At 44.1% G+C, this 20,915-nt stretch overlaps 2 protein-coding genes across 2 annotated transcripts; one reads left to right on the top strand and one right to left on the bottom strand.

Moving 5' to 3' along the window:
- Positions 1-733: 733 nt before the first annotated feature.
- On the bottom strand, positions 734-11,181 carry rbm25b (RNA binding motif protein 25b). The gene is made up of 17 exons (XM_084483969.1): positions 11,028-11,181; positions 10,391-10,490; positions 10,086-10,303; positions 9,753-9,810; positions 9,466-9,626; positions 8,941-9,126; positions 8,571-8,654; positions 5,703-6,040; positions 4,982-5,099; positions 4,780-4,869; positions 4,454-4,527; positions 3,981-4,131; positions 3,257-3,716; positions 2,555-2,844; positions 2,056-2,154; positions 1,913-1,960; positions 734-1,620 (listed from the first exon to the last, which is right to left on the bottom strand). Exons 2-17 carry the CDS (start codon positions 10,464-10,466, stop codon positions 1,528-1,530), a joined length of 2,544 nt encoding a protein of 847 aa, XP_084340095.1. The 5' UTR covers positions 10,467-10,490; positions 11,028-11,181; the 3' UTR covers positions 734-1,527.
- A 1,159-nt stretch (positions 11,182-12,340) lies between these two features.
- hsp90ab1 (heat shock protein 90, alpha (cytosolic), class B member 1) lies at positions 12,341-17,871 on the top strand. The gene is made up of 12 exons (XM_084483871.1): positions 12,341-12,435; positions 13,422-13,565; positions 13,844-14,050; positions 14,219-14,378; positions 14,489-14,622; positions 14,807-15,121; positions 15,231-15,396; positions 15,520-15,710; positions 15,832-15,979; positions 16,115-16,383; positions 16,892-17,225; positions 17,372-17,871. Exons 2-12 carry the CDS (start codon positions 13,422-13,424, stop codon positions 17,482-17,484), a joined length of 2,181 nt encoding a protein of 726 aa, XP_084339997.1. The 5' UTR covers positions 12,341-12,435; the 3' UTR covers positions 17,485-17,871.
- The last annotated feature ends 3,044 nt before the right edge of the window (positions 17,872-20,915 follow it).

Genomic DNA, 20,915 nt, shown 5'->3' with positions numbered 1-20,915 from the left:
GGGAGCGATCAGGATTGTTATTGTTGTTGGATGTGTGGCGTGTGTGTAAGCAGGCAAAAGCGTGTGTCACACGGTGAACCCAGCTCTGCAACTTTAAAAAAAAAAATAATCGTTCATACTCCGCGCACCACCGTTTGAGAACCACTGCCCTAGTGGGTCTGTGTTTTCCTTGGCTCACGCATCATTCTCACCTTTTTCACCCCAAACCAATGTGCATGCCTGCAGGTGGGCGTGTCCACCTAGATGTGTGACGGATAGATGAGCAACGTTTGCTACAGTCCACTGGGTAGACTGATATACTGATCTATCCACCACACATCTAGGTGGACACGCCCACTTTCTGCCCCTTATGTTATAAGGGACAGATTTCCAAAACAGCTTGTAACGGCTAATCACACCACACCTGGTGGCATGTCATGGCACCTTTAAATGATTGATTAGTTGCAGGGACCGATGCAGCTTTGGCTGATCTTATGAATGATCCAACAAATTAAAGTTTTTGCTGACTGGGTCTAATGTCCACAAGTGACATTAGTCTTTCATTGATTTGTTCGTTCTTAGCCTGGCAGACTGATGTGTTAAGATTCAGTACCATTTCCTTTCATAGGAATCCAGTAGTAGCGCTTACCCCGTTATCCCCTGCAGCATCATGTTAGCGACGAAACCAAGCTACATAGCCTGTTTTTACATGCAGTGTTTCAACAAACGTACCAGTAACACAACAGTATAAAAAAAATTCAAATTTATTTGAAACAAAAGCCCACTGATACAAAAAAAGCAAAGGGCCTTTCAGCCTGAATGGAAGAAGCCATGTTATCCCATAGTGGTTACGTGTGCTTTTTTTAGCAGCAGGAATACAGCCAACCATTGAATTCTGCCAGACTGGTTCAGAAGACACAATTACACAACTAGTCGCCTTTTGTGATGTCCTGACAAATACATGAGACACAGTTAAACAAAACAATTTCATGACTCTTGCATCTTCCGAACCAAGCCACACTGACGGTGAACCAAAATCTAAACCTGATGCACATTCTTTTGTCCTGCACAAGAGATTCCTTCAGAGGTTTTCAAGTAACAAGTCGATGTACAACAATGCGCTTTGTAAAAAGACGTTATTGGGACAATTATAAAAGTAAATGAAACCTGTCTTAACATTTGATCAACTGGCTTAAGAGGAACCCTGCTGTTTAACAGAAGCCACACCCCTCCTTTTGACTGTAGTCGTTTGCATGAATACCAATGCAAAGTCGATGATCCGGGCCCTTCCAGGTGAAACAAAAACCGTTGGTTGGACTGGTTCTTATTTGCTTGTACTTTTGCTGTAAAATAGCAGCACACACACACAGAACAACCTGCAGTGTGTGCTCAACAAACCGGGACAGAATACTACAGACTTGACCAGTATGAACAAAGTGTTCAAGAATTAAGTCTCGACCAAAAAAAAGAAGAATCACTAGGTATATACATATAAATCTATCTTAAAAAAGGTCAGCATGTTCTCGGTGTAATCATCGTCTTCGTCGTCTATTTTACCAGCCCAATCTTCTTGGACTCGGTTTCGTAGATGAGCAACCGCCACATCTTCACTATGAAGACTTCAGCTTCTTCATCAAGAACCTGGAACATGGGAGAGAAACCATGAGAAAAGCGTGTGAGAGAACCCATGTGACCGTGGAAATGTCCAATAGGCCATATATGACTCATATAGGCCATGTGGCTGGTTGATACATCATCTTTATTGAAGATATTCCCCATGTACATGAATTACCTAACCAAGCCACACTAACAGTGACTCTAAATGCAACTGGCTCCAGTTTATCGTGGCTGTAAATGCGTGGGTGCTCTCAGCTCAGGAGTGAAAACCTAGCAACTAAGAAAACCATCGTCTCCCATCCGGCCGTTTACTCACCATGGCAACATCATCCAAGATACCCTGCGCCGTGCCGTGAGCCATCACCTAAAGGAGTGGGGGTGAAAACAAAACGCTCAGGGTCGGCATCTTTATTTGATTGTCATCATCTGCTGACTATCATTCAGACCATGGAGGAGTACCTTAGAGCAGACAAACTCCACCAGTGTGGGCTCTTCCTCTCCGATGTACTCTATGATCTTCTTGTTGATCCAGGGCCGGACGCGGCGCTCCATCAGGGTCTGAAATAAGAGATGAAATAACAGACGTATTTAGAGGAGATAAAAGTCCACTGACCGCTTCGAAATGACACCAGTGTGTTTGTGTGTTCATGAATTCATTTTGACAGGGAAGGAAAAAAATAAGTCTGGCAAATGGCAGACAATCGCTGGAAATGCATTGATGTGCAATAATCAATTGATACATAAGTCACACCGCTGGTCAATGATGATATCAATACCCCATCAAAAATACAACGGCCACAAATGTTTGCATTGAAAGTCGAGGAAAGGACCATTGATCCATCATGAACTACACGTTGTTTCTCTTCCTTTGTTTCTCTTCTCATGGCATAATGACATTGAATATTGACGACCAGACTAAGAGCCTGTGAGCCGCATGTGTTCCCCTCGGTCCCCTCACCGCGTCCACCATGGTCCAGTCCAGCGGGTAGCTGAACAGCTCGGGCTTGGCTGTGGGGATCTTCTCGATCAGGCTCTTGATGTGCTTGCGCTTCTCCTCGCTGCCGTCGTCCGCCTTGCCGGCGAGCGCGTCGGCACCCAGGCTCTTGTCGTCGTCGTAGTCCAGCGGCACCAGCTTCCTCTTGGGGATGCGCTCGTCCGCCTCCTCCTCGTTGAACTTGTTGAACACGCTGTCCACCGGCAGACGCTTGCGCTTGCCCACGTGTTGCTGGCCAGGGCTGCCTCCGCCGGCTGGTGGTGGGGGAGGAAACGACAACAGTGAGGACATTGTAGTGTTCCGTTTTTATTCACAGTGCCAAAGTGTTGCTTAAGGCCACTACGTATAAAGTTTGGATCTCGAATGCATAATTACCCTGTCTCGAGGCTGTCCCCTGTTTCCAGTTGAATTAAAACTTTTTGCTTATGGTGGAGCAGGGTGTTTTTTTTGTTGCAAATATGCAAGTTAAGGCAAGATAGATTGGAGGTTTTGGTATCTTGACTATTGTGATGAAGAGAGTCCCTCACTTGATTGATACATTCATTCTATTCAATAGCGTTTCTCCTCAATGGTACCTATGGTATGCGGAAAGCCAATGATTACCCTAAGTAGTAAGCACTGGCGACCACAACAAGAATTGTTTCTTAGTAAAAAAAAAAGACCTACCCATTTTGAGGCTGAGTCCGATGCGGGGCCGCTGCGGCTCCTCCTGGGGCAGGGTGTCGGGGGGAGAGTTCTCGTGGGGGATGATGATGCCGCACGGCGAGGCGTCCTCCGGCGTGCCGGGCGACGCGTTGGCGCTGGGTGGCGTGGCCACCGCCGGCGCGCTCACCACGGGCCGCATGGCGGGGGCCTTCAGCTCGGCCCGGGGCTCGGGGTGACTGTGGCTGTGGTCCTCGCCGGCGTCGTCGTCGCAGTCGTCGCCCTCCTCCACCACCTCGCCCTCCTCTGACTGGGCGCCGTGCGGCCCACTGGGCTCCTCCTGGCGGTGCTGGCGGCCCTTGTCCTTCTGCCGCCCGCTGCGGTCCCGCGAGGAGGCCTTGCGGCGGAGCTCCCGCTCCTGCTCCAGCTGCTGGATGACAGGGGGCTGCTGCAGCTGCAGCCGCTGCTCCTCCTCCTCCTCCATCTGGACCAATGGGGGCGCAGAGAGGCGGCGGGTTAACAGCCAATGTCAGGACGGCTTTTCTTTTTTATATATATATATATATATATATATATATATATAAATAAAACATTAGCCAAGCAGACATCAACACATTTACCACACAGGGATGTAAGATAACCCTCGGATGCCTCAGTGACCTTCAAACACATGCTAGGGAGCAAGCTGGGCTAAATATACATAGACACCAACACACAAACACACGTGCGCACACACAGACATGCGTACCCTGCGTAGCTCTGCGTCAGGGTCCGGGTGTCCTTGGTCCAGGAGCCGCTGTCTGACTTCTGCCAGCTCCTCCTTCTCCCTCTTCCTGTCACGCTCGTCTGCCTCCATCTCCTTCTCTCGCTCTCGGAGCCGCTTCTGCAGCGCACTGCCCCTAGGGGTCACAAGGCACAATGACACCCTTAACCACCAATAGCTGCAACTGCAGGAGGGAGGGGGGGGGGGGGGGGCGCTTTAAATAGCAAAGCCTGTCGGGGAGGATCGCCTCTGCAGAGAGCATCTAGGCATACATGGAAGAAATGCATTTGTCCACATGCCCATCTTTTTGTGTCAGATCTATCTCTATTATAATTACAACCCTGCCCGTTTGACAGTTGGATCAAACGACATGTGAAACAGACGTGCATTGCATTATATGGGCGATGCTGCAAAACAAAAACACACATTTGGTTGGGTCGGGGCCCCGCCCTGCTTACCTGTAGAATTTTGGGTCGTCACGCTCGTCGTCGTAGTCTTCAAGGAACTCCCTCAGCCGCTTGCCCTCCTTCAACTTAAAAAAAAAGACAAGCTCTCCATTACCATCCAAATGTCACTCAACATAGCACTAGCAGATCCCCCCCCCCCCCCACACTTCCTTGGCCAGCTGTGCAACATCTGTTGATATTGCAACAGATGTTGCATTTGTAGCAACTGGGATTGTGTTGGGACACACACACACACACACACACACACACACACACACACACACACACACACACAACAACGTGAGGCCGCTGTGGGAATGGACGGGGAGGGGTTCTACCATTTCCCGGAGCCTCTCCTCCTCCCTCTCAACGCCCTTGCTGTGGTCCCGGGTCTTCTTCCTCTCCCGGAGCTCCCAGTTCTTCAGGCGCTGTGGGGGAGAGACAACATAATGGTCAGACACCCTCGTCGAAAAATGCCTTCTTCCATAGACAGAATTGATTGTCCCCTCATTACTATGAGGAGCCTCCTCCCAAGCCTACCTCCTGGTAGGCCGCCTCCTTCTCCCTCAGACGCCTCTCCAGCTTCCTGCGCTCATGGAGCCCCTCCTCTTCCTCCGGATCCCGCTTCTTGTCATTGTCACGGCCGCGACTCCTGTCCCTGTACCCAACAAAAACACAGCAACACCCTTTCAGCATTCAGGCACCATAGACACGTTGGTGGAGGGAATGCTTCTGAGAAAGAGGGTGGGGTGGGGATGGCCTCTAAAATTGTCCTTTCTAACAAATGACAGTCAAATGCTAGGTTTTAGATCATATAGTTAGGCTATAGGCTATAGGATTCTTCAATGGTGGAAAATTTGGGTTTTCTTTATAAATTGGGAAATTCTAAAAGTAGTACATATCAGGATACTGTACTCAGATGTCTGTATTTTTATCTAATTAATTATCTGAACATCCAGTTTTCAATGTATTTTGAAAACTGGGAAAACAATGGGAAGGGGATACACCAATATTGAAACCCTGGACACATAAAGCAAACTTTTAAATATAGGAAGATGTTTTGAATAGAGGCTTTGGTTTAAAATAGAGGCATAGTTTAGAATACAGGATATAGTTTTAAATAAGAGGATATAGCTTTAAATAGACCAGTGTTAAAATAGATATTTCTATTACATTCATATGATACATGAATTTCCCCATCCAGGATCAAAACAAAAGAATGACGGCATTTTAGACGAGGAGGGCCGAGCGCTGAGCTCACCTGGAACGGCTGCGGTCGCCGCCTCGGTCCATCTCCCAGTCCTTCTCTTTGGTGCGACGCTCCCTCTCCCGCTCAGCTCTCTCCCTCTCCCGGTCCACTCGCTCCCTCTCCCGGTCCACCCTCTCTCTGTCCCGGTCCACCCGATCCCGGTCCACCTTGTCCCTGTCGACTCTGTCCACCTTATCCCGGTCGCCCTTGTCCCGGTCGCCCCTCTCTCTCTCCCTCTCTCGCTCGCGCTGCTGCTCCTCTCGTTCCCGCCGCTGCCGGTCGCGCTCCCGGCGGTCCTGCTCAAACTCCTGCCGCTCCTTCTCGCGCTTGTCCTTCTCCTCCTCCAGCTTCTGTGGGGGCAAAGCGGAGACGGTGGGGGGGGGGTCAGCGGGAGATTTGGGAAGCATGGCGAGCTGGAGTGACTCTCAGAAAGACCCGTTCAAGTGGTTTCTAGGCCCCTGAGGTTAAGCCAAGTTCAGTTCTACTTCCTTGAGGTCCTTAATCCCCAAGTCAAAAGAAGGGGGGGGTGCAAGACGGCTGGAACTAACCCCCAAGACCAAGACCTCCATGGACTTAATAGGCCGATTCCCCCACCTTCATGCCACTCAAAACTTAGCAGGAATGAAATCATGCTCAACCCTCGCATGTTACCTGTGCTAGAGTCACTTGAAACCACTTAAGCGGTCAGAAAAATCGGCCATTGGACATAGCGAGAAAAAGGCTCTGTGAAAAGACATTGCTCTTTTTCTCTCTCCTTAGGAGTCTCCCCGTCCAGAGAACAAGGATAAAACAGAACCAAACCAAGATAATAACGACAGTTAAACAATTGAAGGAAATAAAAACAGAGTGGTGAGTCTTTTCATTTAACTTGTTGATTGTGACTTACAGGTGTTGAACTATGGACTCAGCCCTTCGCTGCCCCTACAAGCCTTTTAACTTAGGCCTGGGAGGAAAGCAGGTCACAATGGTATGCAAAAAGGAAAAAACATTACGGAGTTCTTCTAGCTTGCTCAGATATGTAACATCAAAAAGCGGCTCACTTTAACGGGTGCAGTGGCAGTTAGCATAGCGCCCAATAAAAACAGAGCAAATGATCAGTCACATTTCTGTACAGGTATAGTTAATTATTAGAAGCTGTCTTACCCCTTTGCAGGAATCCTGGGAGGGTTGTTCTAGATCCATTACTCAGACAAACCCACACACAATCACACTCGCACCTTGCTGGACACTAGACACAAGGCTTGTGTGTCATTTTAAGAATGTATAGCTCTGTGCTACAGCTAGATCATTGGAAAAGTGACCATAGCAATGTTACTTTGGAACTCTATACGCCTAAGTGTCCACATACAAGAAACACAGGAAGCTCAAGGTGTATGATCCGATTGTCATTCGATGAAGAAAACATCTTCAAAAAGCTTCAAGTCCCTTTGACCGGAAGCCTTGTGGGTAATGTAGTCAATGTGGTTTAAATTAGAATGGTATGGATGAATACATTTGATGAACAAATATAAGAAGCCATTGGAAAATATCATTCATGGAGCCGCCTCTCATAAGAACAGGCTTTTTTCAGTATACATTTTTACAATTTCTCATTTTACTTACCACTCAAGAGCTGATGCTTGAACAGCTATCGAGACAGACAAAATGTGCGTGGTTTTCCCTTCATCTTTTTTGAGTTCAGGTAGACATGGCAAGCCAGAATTTGAATTAGGAATTTTGGCCCGACAGATAAATCTTTGTCCCTTATAGATACGACAAACATAACATGATGTGGTTTGAAGCATTACATTTTTTCACAGAAATACTTATAGTGCCTACTATTACTCTTAGGTTGTTTCCTTACAATCCTTGTGTTGCTGGTCGGACCAGCATCGCCCTTTGCGTATGTGTACAATGGATGCATTAAATCAATCCCGTCTCGCCCACTGACATGAAGGATAATGACGCAATGAGGGACGTGATGAAAGAAAAATGTATAGAACTCACATGCATTCAAAGGCGTACGCACCTTGAGAGTCTTCGATTCGCTGTGCTGCTGTGGAAAGGACGCCCCCCTCCCCAACCCCACCCCCTCCCCACTAGCAGTATATGAGGATACGTGTCCAAGAAGACACTGGCAGTGGCTATCGACATGAACACCATCCAGACATAGCAGCAGTTTGCTGAGGACTCGCACAGGTTCACTGGGCCCTGAGGCTTTGTGGGGCCTAGACTGTCACCAAATTCAAAAACCCTTTAAAAAAAAAAAAAAAAAAGGGAATGTTGCTCAAAAAAATAAAGTCTGGCAAAAACGCCAGAGAGCCTATGCAGTTGCTCCCAGTGCAAGCCCTCAAGAGAGGGGCGCCCGGTATATGTAATTAGTAAATTAAAGCTGATACTTACATCCTATCCTCGCAACCTTTTCCCAAAGCTCTGAGATTCATCTTGCTTTAGTCACCAAATGATCACTATCATATTGGTGGGGTTTAATGAATAGATTAGCCTTCTGGTAACTTTACATTGTCTCCATGCATTAGTTTTGTTCTGTGTGAAGAATGAATCATGGATCTATTATGGTCACACCTAGATAGCTTGATTTAAGGTGATCACAAGTGTCAATTCGGGCCTCAGAAAGCTAAATATATTGTTCCTGCTGACATGCAGCCCATCATGTAGGCCTAGGATAATACACTACTCAAATCAAGTACTGGGCAACTTGTGTGCATGTTAATAGTGCATATGGTCTTTTCCGAATGTGTATCTGTGGGACCAATTTACGCCTTTTGGTATGCAAGGTGTCTTCTAGCACAATGTAGACTATTGGAATGCACTATGTGAGGGGCTTCTGTCCAAAGGAGAGCCTGTATTGTCACTTCAAGTGCATCAAATGGGCCACTGTACCTTGTGGGTGTCACGGAATTTACTAATCTCGCGGGAAATTAGGTCCCTCTTGTCATCCTCCATGTCGATGGCATTTAGGTCCTCCTATAGAAAAATGTCACACACAAAACACTGAATGAGCGAACCCATTTGAAATGCAACTTCTTCTGCAGGAAGGCTAAATCAATGAAACAATTTTAATCTGCATAATAGTATTTCTAATTCATTTAAAAGTAATTTGTCAAGTTAACATTACAAACTCAAAGAAAAACATTTTCTATCCATTTCAGAGAATGAAGTCATAAGTTCCAATCCTAGTCTGAACAATACACTTTTTTCTGCCCATACATATAACTGCACAAATACTTTTAGTAAGAAAATTAAACATCACCTCTTCTTTTTTCTCCCTCTTTCGCTTGCGTCGGTTGGACTCGTCGTCCTGCGAAGGAGCGTTCAGCTCACTGGCGTTCTCCTGGATCAACGCATCAATGGCGCCCTTCACAGTCTGGTCCTTCTTCTTCGTCTCCTCGTCCATGTCTTCATCCTTCTCCTCCTCTGTTCCCTCAGGCTTCCCTGTCTGAACCAGGATTCAAATATGTATACTTTTTTTTTTTAAATTATCACAGTAAATGCACTAAACTCTCATCTTATTATAGTACATTAATTTGTATATTTTCTTGGCCTTTTTTCCTTTGTATGTCTTTCATTCAGTTTGCACTGATATTTGTAAGCATAGTTGAGGATGCCTGGTAGTATAGCATTTCATGGTCATGCCTTCTCGTTCTGTAATGCACATATTACAAATAAACCTCAAAACGCACAACTTGATCAGCTAGTTGAGTCCAGAACCCTTTTACTCAATGCATAACCTCATCCATTGCAGCCCCATTAACTAAAGAGGAAAAGAGCTCCTCACCCCGTTGGACGCCTTTTTCTTGGCCTTCCACTCGTCTAGCTGGGCTTTGGTCTTGGCATCCACCTTCACCAGCAGGTTCTTGTCTCCAATCTGCAGGTCGTGGAGCAGACGCAGGGAACGCAGCGTCGACTCGGGCTCCTTGTACTCGCAAAACCCGAACGCTGGGCCAAGAGTGGGTAGGAAGAAACGTCAAAGAAGCACAAGGAGGAAAGGGATTTTGGCCTCTCAGGTAGAACTAGGCCAAGACACTGCAACAGCGATGACCTTATTGAACAGTTAATTGTTACCTTGTAGCTTCCCAGAGGCTCCTTGGACTCTTTTCCAGCTCAAGACGATTCCACATTTCTGATAAAAATGATGTGGTAGAGAATACATAGTTTATAAAGCCAAATGCTGATAACATTGTGTTTCAAACATAAATTGATACAATAAAGACTAGAAGCCAATGCATAATCTAATCTGCATGGCAAAGCAATTCCAGAGATGTTGCAACACATCTGAACACCAAGACTAGGAAGGAAGAACTAGCCTAATACATAGCGTACAATATAAAGTGGAAGACATTGGTGCAGTTTCCCAGACAGGGGTCTGTGGCGCTGCCACTAAGTCTCATCCCTTACCGCCAGCAGTTGTCTGATGAGCATATCCGAGGCCTTCTCCGATATATTCCCTACAAACACTGTGGTTGTGGGCCCACTGCCCTCTTCCGCCTCTTTGGCTCGGATAGAAACGACATCCTTCTTAAGGGCCGCTGGTTTACTGACCACTGCTACTGATGTAGGCATCAAGACAGCACGGGCGGGAGTCATTAAGCCCATGTGAACAGGGATCATTGGGGCTGCAAAAACAACATGATATATCAACAACATGTATAAGTGGTAAAAACATTTACATTTGTGCATCATTTAACATTTAATATGCTTACCTGAAGGGAAGCCAGCATATTGGGGAGGCATTCCTGGTGGTGGCAGCAGTGGTCGGTTTAGATGAGGGAAGGACATCTTGGGTGCTAACTGGGCCGACCTCTTGAAGGAAGAGAAGAAAGTATTATATATGGAAATAGTACAACACGATTATGTGTGTGTGTGTGTGTGTGTGTGTGTGTGTGTGTGTGTGTGTGTGTGTGTGTGTGTGTAAAGTTGGTATAGGCGGTACACAGCAGTTCCTTTATTATTTGATCAGTTAGTAAACGATTATCATTAACAAGACGAGCAGTGTTGCGTTAATAATACACCAACGTGAAGGGGGTGATATTCACCCAGATGACGATTAGTTTAGCTTAGGCTCATATCAAAACATATATGTTAATCATCCTAATTGTTGTTGAGTTGGCATACTATATTATACGGAATGTTCTCGTTCGGTTATTTATACGATCGATCAAAGAGATATTTCGAAACAGTTGCTTATACAATAACTATTTTGCAGCAACCCGCGTGCTTTGGGCTGCCGTATGTGAAACCGTCCCTGTGAAGCTAAAAGTAGCTAAGCTAACACGAGTAAAACACACAATACTACTGCCGCCCAGACTCATTAGATAGAAGTTTAGATGTACAACATACCCGAAATCAGGTGGCACGTCAATTGAAAAACAGCTACCAGCTGGTTATTGCCGCTGAATCGCTTACTCCACAATTTGTTTAAGCAGGTAGGTCTTGGGGGCCTTCAAAAACATAGACGCAAGTGAGTCCGGAATTGCGGTGCGCTTGTTTTGTATGTCGGCTCTGCCCTCTGAAACGGGGCACACTGAGAGAAGGCCCTATGCACATCGTTCCATTAAAAGAACACGTACACCTTCGAATTTAAAATAGAATATTAATAACAGTATCACCGACATATTAAATATCGTGCATTTTGCGTGTAGTCTCTGTTGTATAGTTTAATGTCATCCACGTATTACAACTTGCAGAAAACGTACAAGAACATTATCAATAGATAAAACGACTACTAATATATTATATGTACGCGTATCAATACATTTAATACATATGTAGATATAGATATAGATATAGATATATATGTAGATGTAGATCTATATATAAATATAGTTATCGAATATGTAATGTTATATTCGTATCGATTGATTTATAATTTATCCTTGATTATTTATACTTTTAACTTCGATTCAATTTATACGAATCCAGCCTATTGCCGAAAACAATCATTGGTGTATCATCAAATATTCAATGTTTGGGAGGTAGGTTGCTATAGTGTTTTTTGTTGTTGGCAGCACAGTATGACAGCAGTAGCCATAGCGAGGGCGGCCTGCATCTGACAAGATGGTGACGTCAAATTCAGGCGGGTTTTTGATGGAAAGTGCTAGAACAAACGAAGCGCACCCTCTCAAACGATGATATCCCTCCGACACATAAAATAGATCCGTTTCTACACCAATTTTAAATCATTTATCGTTTTAATTTGTATTCAATTATATCGAAACATGTAATATATAGCAAACCTAAATATAGTCATCATTTGTTTTGCACGAGTTTCCACTGAATAAACAAAGGAAAGAATCAACATTCTTCATTAAGTGTGATATTTGATATAATATATACAAGGATATATTCAACCAGATACATGGAGGACATGATTTCTATGCATATATCCAATAAAGGATGTATCGTTTGAAACCATTATAAGATGCTCAGCATTATGTTATTACATATAACACATGTACACACGTACTATTACAATGGTTAACTAGACTAATTCAAATATGTATGATTGTTAATATGTGTGACAATTATGTGCATATAAAGTGCACATTTTAGTTGGAAACAATATCCTTTAGTCAGGATGAACTGCAGTTATGAGTGCGGAGGGATACGGCCGCACGTTGAAAACGCATGGTTATAAAGAAATCGGTCTTTTGAAACGGAAGTCCCTTTCTATCTTCCTGCGTCTGAGTGCAGCAGGGATTTTGTATTGGTGGCATTTTATTCAAGAAAAGTCAACGAAACAATCAAGGTATGTGAACAAATGTTACACATTCAGTAGTAGTTATATCAGCGGCTTTATTGACGCTTTTCTTAAATCGCCGTTTTGCTTTAAAAAGCTCAATATCAGTGTTTTTCCATTTCATCGCTAGTCACGACATTGTGTTAGCACCGCCATTACCCATTTACCCCAAATAACGACATGTCTTTGTCCCTTAACGGTGGAAATGCATTTTGTATTCGTACTGGCTTGAGAAGGCTGAACATCATTGCACACCCCTGGTTTTCACAGTTGTGCTAATGTGCATCTCGGCCCTGCGTCAAAGCAGGTGTGACCAGGATGACTGTGCTAATGGCTTTATTGGCCCATGCATCTTTATTTAACCCCATGTATGGTTTAACATTTCACCTTGCTTGCTCAATTAACATTACAGGCTATTACTACATTTTTTTTAATCGTATTTTTGAGAAATCCTGCGGTATGGCTGTTTCAGCTTGGGGTTAAATAAATGAATTGACTGGGAGGAATACATGGTAGTCTCCATTTTAATATCCTAACCCCCCGGTTCTCTCAACATGGTAAATGGCCGCTAGTGTAACACTCGGCCCATTTTCAGAATGGCTTCTTTTGTATACGCTTTTTAAATTATAATTAGTACCATCGGGGTTTTTTTTAAGTTAAAATGACTTATCATTTTCATTCGATTGTGATTTCTTCGAATTTGCCCATGAAACTGACTTTTTATTCGTGGTCGGCGGTCGTTGAACTTCCGACTGATGTACTGCGCTATGACTTTTGGTCTGGCACTAAGAGAAACTCAAGGATGTTATATTTCACCAAACGTCTCGCCCGACACGTGCTTGTAGTCTCCATTGTCTATGTGACGGCGCCATGTTTGGTTTATGGTTCCTGTTCGGCAAGTGTTCCCGGTATGGCCAGACCGTTGTCTGCTAATGTATCGAATTTGCATATTTCCATTTCTTGGGTATTGACTGGTTTCCTATGTCACTTTTCAGATGCCTGAAGATATGCGCCAAGAAGAGGAGCCGGAGACCTTTGCCTTCCAGGCAGAGATCGCCCAGCTTATGTCCCTGATTATTAACACCTTCTATTCCAACAAGGAGATCTTCCTTAGGGAGTTGATCTCCAATGCCTCTGATGTAAGTTGATGCGTGTGTACTTTTACTTTTAGACTCAACAACCTGAATTTATAGGGTGGGAAAATAATTTAATGAATGTACATTTTATTTCTGGGATTTCTAATGGAAATATTGTTTTTGAAGGAAGGTTCGTTGGGCACTACAGATTAAGTTCACAAATTGTCTTTTAATAATTAATTGCATTTATAGAGCTATTTTCAATTCAACTAAGCACTGGGGGAGGATATATGTCCCCTCATCCATAACAAAGTTCTCAATTAACAATTATTCACTTTTAGGCTTTGGACAAAATCCGTTATGAAAGTTTGACTGACCCCACCAAACTTGACGACGGAAAAGAGTTGAAGATAGACGTCATCCCCGATGTGGCTGCACGTACCCTAACCCTTATTGATACTGGAATCGGCATGACTAAAGCTGACCTCATCAATAACCTTGGAACCATCGCCAAATCTGGCACCAAGGCCTTCATGGAGGCTCTTCAGGTATGAGAGCGACCGGTCATCAAGTTTTGCTGATAACCGTGTGTTGGAAAGCGTTGCTATTTTTGCTACAGCTATAAACGAGTGGGTCAACATTAAGTTAATGAGGGAAATGTATTAATTTAAAAAGGAACAAAAATTGTGGTTGCTTATATGCGTTTTTCTTTTAAGGCTGGAGCTGACATCTCCATGATTGGTCAGTTTGGTGTGGGTTTCTACTCTGCCTACCTGGTTGCTGAGAAAGTGGTTGTCATCACCAAACATAATGATGATGAACAGTACATCTGGGAGTCTTCCGCTGGAGGCTCTTTCACAGTCAAGGTTGACAGTGGTAGGTTCACAATCGCTATTTCATTTAAACAAGTTAATTTATTAGGATCTCAAATTTGGCTAATTTAAATTATTCCAATCTGTTAAATCCATCGTAAATGATGTTCTCAGGTGAGCCCATTGGCCGTGGAACTCGGGTAATTCTGCACCTGAAGGAGGACCAGACTGAGTACATTGAGGAGAAGAGAGTCAAGGAAGTGATCAAGAAGCACTCCCAGTTCATCGGCTATCCCATCACCTTGTTTGTAAGTATAACAAGATCACATCCCTACTGATGGTGTTTATCTGTGCTACAGGAGTTTGCTAGGATGACTATGCATATGTTAAAGCAATGTATATTTCAAATGCACCCACTAAAATTGAGGACTCATCATTGTAAACATTTAATGTTTAAAAGCTAACACTAGGAACTGTTGTGCTTTACCATAGGTGGAGAAGGAGCGCGAGAAGGAGATCAGCGACGATGAGGCAGAGGAGGAAAAGCCGGAGGAGAAGGAGAAGGAAGAAAAGGAGGAGGGCGAGGACAAGCCAAAGATTGAGGATGTAGGCTCGGATGACGAGGAAGACTCCAAAGACAAGGACAAGAAGAAGAAGAAGAAGATCAAGGAGAAGTACATCGACCAGGAGGAGCTGAACAAGACAAAGCCCATCTGGACCAGGAACCCAGACGACATCACCAACGAGGAGTATGGAGAGTTCTACAAGAGCCTGACCAATGACTGGGAGGATCACCTTGCTGTCAAGGTAACCACCTGCAGTGGATTGTGAATGTGTTCATAAGTATACAACCAGTCATGTGGCGTTAAATCACAACTATTTTATGTGGCGTACTTAACTTTTTCCCTTTTCACAGCACTTCTCAGTGGAAGGCCAGCTTGAGTTCAGAGCCCTGCTCTTCATTCCCCGTCGTGCCCCCTTTGACCTCTTTGAGAACAAGAAGAAAAAGAACAACATCAAGCTGTACGTCAGGAGGGTCTTCATCATGGATAGCTGTGAGGAGCTCATCCCAGAGTACCTGAGTAAGTTGGCACTCCTGTGTTACTGATGTGGCTTCACCCGTTTCCAACCTTTGGCGTTGTGGTTGCCCTTATTGTAAACTTGAAGTCTGCCTGTTCAAATGAGACAATTTGTTTCCCTTGCAGACTTTGTTCGTGGTGTGGTGGACTCTGAGGATCTGCCCCTCAACATCTCCAGGGAGATGCTGCAGCAGAGCAAGATTCTTAAGGTCATCCGCAAGAACATTGTCAAGAAGTGTCTGGAGCTCTTCGCTGAACTGGCTGATGACAAGGAGAACTACAAGAAGTTCTACGATGGCTTCTCAAAGAATCTGAAGGTAAGATTGGCATCATTTTGAACGCATTAGTCATTTGGAGAAAACTTTGTCCCAAAAGACCAATTGTTATTTACTTTACTTCTAAAAAATGTTTTAATGAGTTCCCTGACTTTAATTATAGCTTGGCATCCATGAAGACTCTCAGAACCGCAAAAAGCTCTCAGAGCTTCTCCGCTACCACAGCTCTCAGTCTGGGGATGAGATGACCTCCCTCACGGAGTACCTCACACGCATGAAGGAGAACCAGAAGTCCATCTACTACATCACCGGTGGGTCTGCCTCTGCTTTGTGCAAAACTAGAACCTAACTTTCCCAAGACATTAATTTGACTACATCTTACAACTTTATGTTAAATAATGAAGACTACTTGTCAGAAGTCTAATTTTTATAATTCTTCTCATAAGGTGAGAGCAAGGACCAGGTTGCCAACTCCGCCTTCGTGGAACGCGTGCGCAAGCGTGGTTTCGAGGTCCTGTACATGACCGAGCCCATCGATGAGTACTGCGTTCAGCAGCTGAAGGAGTTTGATGGCAAGAGCCTGGTCTCTGTCACCAAAGAGGGTCTGGAGCTCCCCGAGGATGAGGAGGAGAAGAAGAAGATGGAGGATGATAAGACAAAGTTTGAGAACCTCTGCAAGCTCATGAAGGAGATTCTGGACAAGAAAGTGGAGAAGGTCAGCAATGTGAAGTTATATAACGATCAATGAGTTAATATAAATTACTTAAAAACCTTGATACAATTGACATGTCTTATTTGGCAACAGGTGTCCTAAAATATCATTTGATGTTGGTGAGTTAGTGTGGTCATTGAAATGGTTTTGTATTTGTGTGAAGCATTGCGTCGAAGATGGGTAGATCGCACGTGGAAGATGGAAAAGCATTTTTGAAAGCAAATGTGTAGCATAGAAACAATTTTTCTGACTTAAGGATGTGAACTTGCTGTTTGGTTTTTGTTGTACCATGTTGGTCATTAACAAGGCTTGGCTAAGATGTTTTGGTTTTTGCAGTAACTCTACTAAGACTTAATGGTATTTGACTACCAGACACTGTCTGTGTGTGACATAACATTACTTACCTGCATGCTTCACTCACATTGGAGCTCCACTTGATGATTTATGAATACATTTAATGGTCTGTCAGAAAGGTAATTTCAGACAATGTGCTGTTTGCTGCCACCTACAGGTAACCGTGTCCAACAGACTGGTTTCATCGCCTTGCTGCATCGTCACCAGCACATACGGCTGGACGGCCAACATGGAGAGGATCATGAAGGCCCAGGCCCTCAGGGACAACTCCACAATGGGCTACATGATGGCCAAGAAGCACCTGGAGATCAACCCTGATCATCCCATTGTGGAAACCCTCAGGCAGAAGGCCGACGTTGACAAGAACGACAAGGCTGTGAAGGACCTCGTCATCCTGCTGTTCGAGACGGCCCTGCTGTCCTCCGGCTTCTCCCTGGACGACCCCCAGACCCACTCCAACCGCATCTACAGGATGATCAAACTCGGCCTGGGTGAGCATGCTTGACCATTGCAGCTGTGGCGTGTATCCTGACTAGTGCCACCAGTTTGCTAACCCAGTTGTCCTAGTAACCGGATCCATGGACTGCAGTAACTTAATATGCATCCAACCTAACCTGCCTCCTCTATCCACGTTCAGGTATCGACGATGACGACGTACCCGCTGAAGAGCCCACCTCTGCCCCCGCACCCGATGTGCTCCCCCCACTAGAAGGTGAAGACGATGCGTCACGCATGGAAGAAGTGGATTAAAGCAAAGCTTGGTTCCAAGCCTTTAGCCTCACCTTTTCAATTGTACATCTTACTGGGAAACATGGTCATATCTTTGGTTCTAAGAAAGTTTAACTCCTGTTGTCCAGTGGACGTTGTCTATCCCAGACATTTTTCCTTTTTGCTCAATATAAAAGTTAATGGTGACAAACACATTTTAACCAGTACCCTGTTGCACTGAGTTTGATTACTGGCCGGGTCGATGTGTGAACATGGGGAATGGACATTCCATGGTGGAAAGGGGTCCGGTGGATCGGTTCATGTGCTACAATTGCATGAGTGGACTGCAAGATTCCTTTGCCTGAGTTCAGGCTTGTCTGTATTCAGTCTTTTTGTTTTGGAAAAAATTAAAAGATGTAATACCCTAAATATTTTTGTATGCCTTTCTATGTCAGCGTGACTGAAATCAATGACTCCCCCACAATTATTGAGCACTGTATTGCATAAAAACCACCACTAGGTGGCAGTGGTTTGCATAACGTTTTGTTAAACTAACATCCATTAAAATATGGGTATGGGGGGCATGTTAATATGCAACTGCTATAACAAGTACACAATCAACCAGGGGCCTCATTACAGAAACTTCCTAACCCTATCCTAAGATGGGAAGGCATTTAGAGGTTTTGGTATTACAGAAGGTTTCCTAACGTAACTTAGGAAGTAATCTTATATTAAGATAGGAATTTAGCCATTACAAAACTATCCTAAGTTAGGAATTTCTTAAGTTAGGTGGCCATACACCCTGTCCTCAATTCAAAATAACTCGTAACTGAAAAAAAAAATGGCAGCAGCACTGCTAGTAGGTCTGTATGACAACAGACAAGGAACATCACAACAAATGTAATGGCTGGTTACTGAGACCGCGTTATGGGTTTCCCACAGAACTTTACAGCTTACACACGCCTGCCACCTTAACTACGACATCCAATAAAAGAATAAATGTTTTTCTTTTTCTTTTTTTAATTGTGAATCGTATACAAAAGTATAAAATATTCTAAACTTAATTCATTTTCTGTGTATATATCAGGCTGCAGGGCAACAGTCTGACAGCCTGCAGGAAAATAAGCATAAATGGTCCACCTGTAAAAGAGTGCACTCTTCACAGCGGTTTCACAGGTACACCATGTATTTCAATCTCAAGGAGGTCACCAAAGCCATCTGCAATCTTGCACGTAACTTACAAAGATCCTTTATCAACAGTCTCTGTTAACGTTAAAAGTAACGCGTTCTATCAATCTCGTGCACATTCTGAGTGCAGAAACATACAAACATGATGATTGCCGATCGAAAAATCTGATTGACAGAACAGTTAGGATTTCCTAAATTAAGATAAGATAGGAGGCCAAAGATATGATAGGGAATTAGGGACTGCTTCTGTAAGTTAGGATTTTTCCTGTCTTTGAGTCCCTAACTTAAGTTAGGAGGAGCAGCTAGGATTTTTTTCTGTAATGAGGCCCCTGTTGGTGTATAATGCCATGCTACCATGTTAGCTTAGAGCAGGGCTGATTCGTTTTAAAATGGACAATGCTGGCTCTACATCTAATTTAGTTGTTGGCTGAACGTTAACCTACTTTCCATGATTAAATGTGGCTGCACCCATCTCAGCCCGCATGTTCACATGAAGCTATGTTAAGCAGGCTTTGTTGTAGGGGAGATTGGCCAAACATTCTGCTTTCAAAAGGGAGGCTTGTTTGACTTGTTCGGTTATCTGGTTCGGAGAAAGGGCTTTGCTAAGATTTTAGTTTGCATTGTAAACAAGTAACCTGACACTAGTGTAGGGTACTGTGTTTTAGTAAATGAGATTCAAAGGCTTTCATCTGATAACTGAAGGAGTAACTATCCACACAAGCTGGTAAATGGATAACTGGGTGTGGCCCAAGCTCACCATGACCATCTTCGGCTTTCCCATGCATACAACAGATGTTTGAGAGCTGATGCTCATAAATACTGCATCAACAAAGACAAAGCTGCTTTATCCAGAGTCAAATAACCTATGAATGGCTGCCACCAATCATGTTATGAGTATTGTTAACATGATACCCTTAACAGACTACTTTATTCAGATATAGTTAATAATTAATCCCATCTGGAGTGGAAGATCAAACCACACAGAGGTTCACAACATTCATGTATTTTCAAAGTACAAATTACATTTTTTGGGGAATTGTGGGGTTGTGGATAAAGTAGTCCAGGGGCCTCATGTAGGCTACTAAGACTTGCGTGGATTTCTGACTACAACTTTGCGGACGCCAAAATCTGGAAAGCTGCTGCGCACAAAAAAATCTTGCGTAAGCACGATTTCACGCAGATTCTCTTTGTACATCCCAATTTACGTGAAAGTGAGCGCACATGCACGAGCCCGACTCTCCGCCCAGTCTCCTCCCTCATTTAATATGCAAATTAGTATAAATAGGCCTACAGTAGTGCCCTCGTTAGGAGAAAGGAGAAAATGGAGAAGGGAAGAAAAAATGACCTTAGTGAATGCGAGGTGGAAGTGCTGATTTCGGAGGTAGAGGCCAGAAATAAGAGCTTGTTTGGCTCTATTTCCTCCGGAATCAGCACCAAAAGCAAAAAACTGGCGTGGGAAAACGTTGCCAAGTCGGTCAATGAGGTTGGGGCTGACATTAAAAAAAAGTGGTCTGACATCAAGGTGGACGTAAAAAGAAAGGTCTCTGCCCACTGGAGAAGAGTGGGTCAGACGGGCAGCGGGGCCGGAGTCGGGGAGCTCGCCCTATTTGAGCAAAGAGTGGCAGCTGTGATTTGGGATCGGCTCCTTTTTGACCGAAAAATCATAATAGTCGCGGAACACCCGTTCATTTCGAATGCGACCAACTTCAAGGCCAACACTGCCATTGTCAACCTATCGATTATTGCCACATTTTGCGCATGCTTTTATATTCTCATTTATTTGGATGCATGCTGACGATAGGTTGTATCCATACACCCAAGGTGTCAATAATATGTAGGTACATAATTCGAAATTGGCCGACTGGTTCATTGATGGATTGATTTTAAGTAATAATTTTTGGCTTGTGCTTACTCCACTCAACATCACATAATAATATTGCAGTCAAGAATTTCACAACAAATGTGTGAAGAGAGATCATATGTCATGCGTGGTCCGGAAAATATGTAGGCCTAACGTTTAATAAACAAGCCATCACTGAAAATAATATTGCTGAGGCTTCCTTTTAATTCCAATATTAGTTTAATTACAATTTAGTTTTATGGGTCTGTTTAAGTTTAGCCTAACAACAGAAATCATCACAAAAATATTCAGATTTATAAAACCGTGCGGCGCACACCAGCTGTACGCACTCTTCTCGTTATAAATACCAACTTGCGTTGAATTTGGCGTGCGTGCACGAGCGCCATGCTCCTCCCAAGTTCGTCCCATAATAGTCCTTATAAGG

This window comes from Micromesistius poutassou, assembly GCF_964030765.1.
Source record: "Micromesistius poutassou genome assembly, chromosome: 19".
Taxonomy (NCBI): Eukaryota; Metazoa; Chordata; class Actinopteri; order Gadiformes; family Gadidae; genus Micromesistius; species Micromesistius poutassou.
This window is presented reverse-complemented; position numbering and strand designations above follow the sequence as displayed.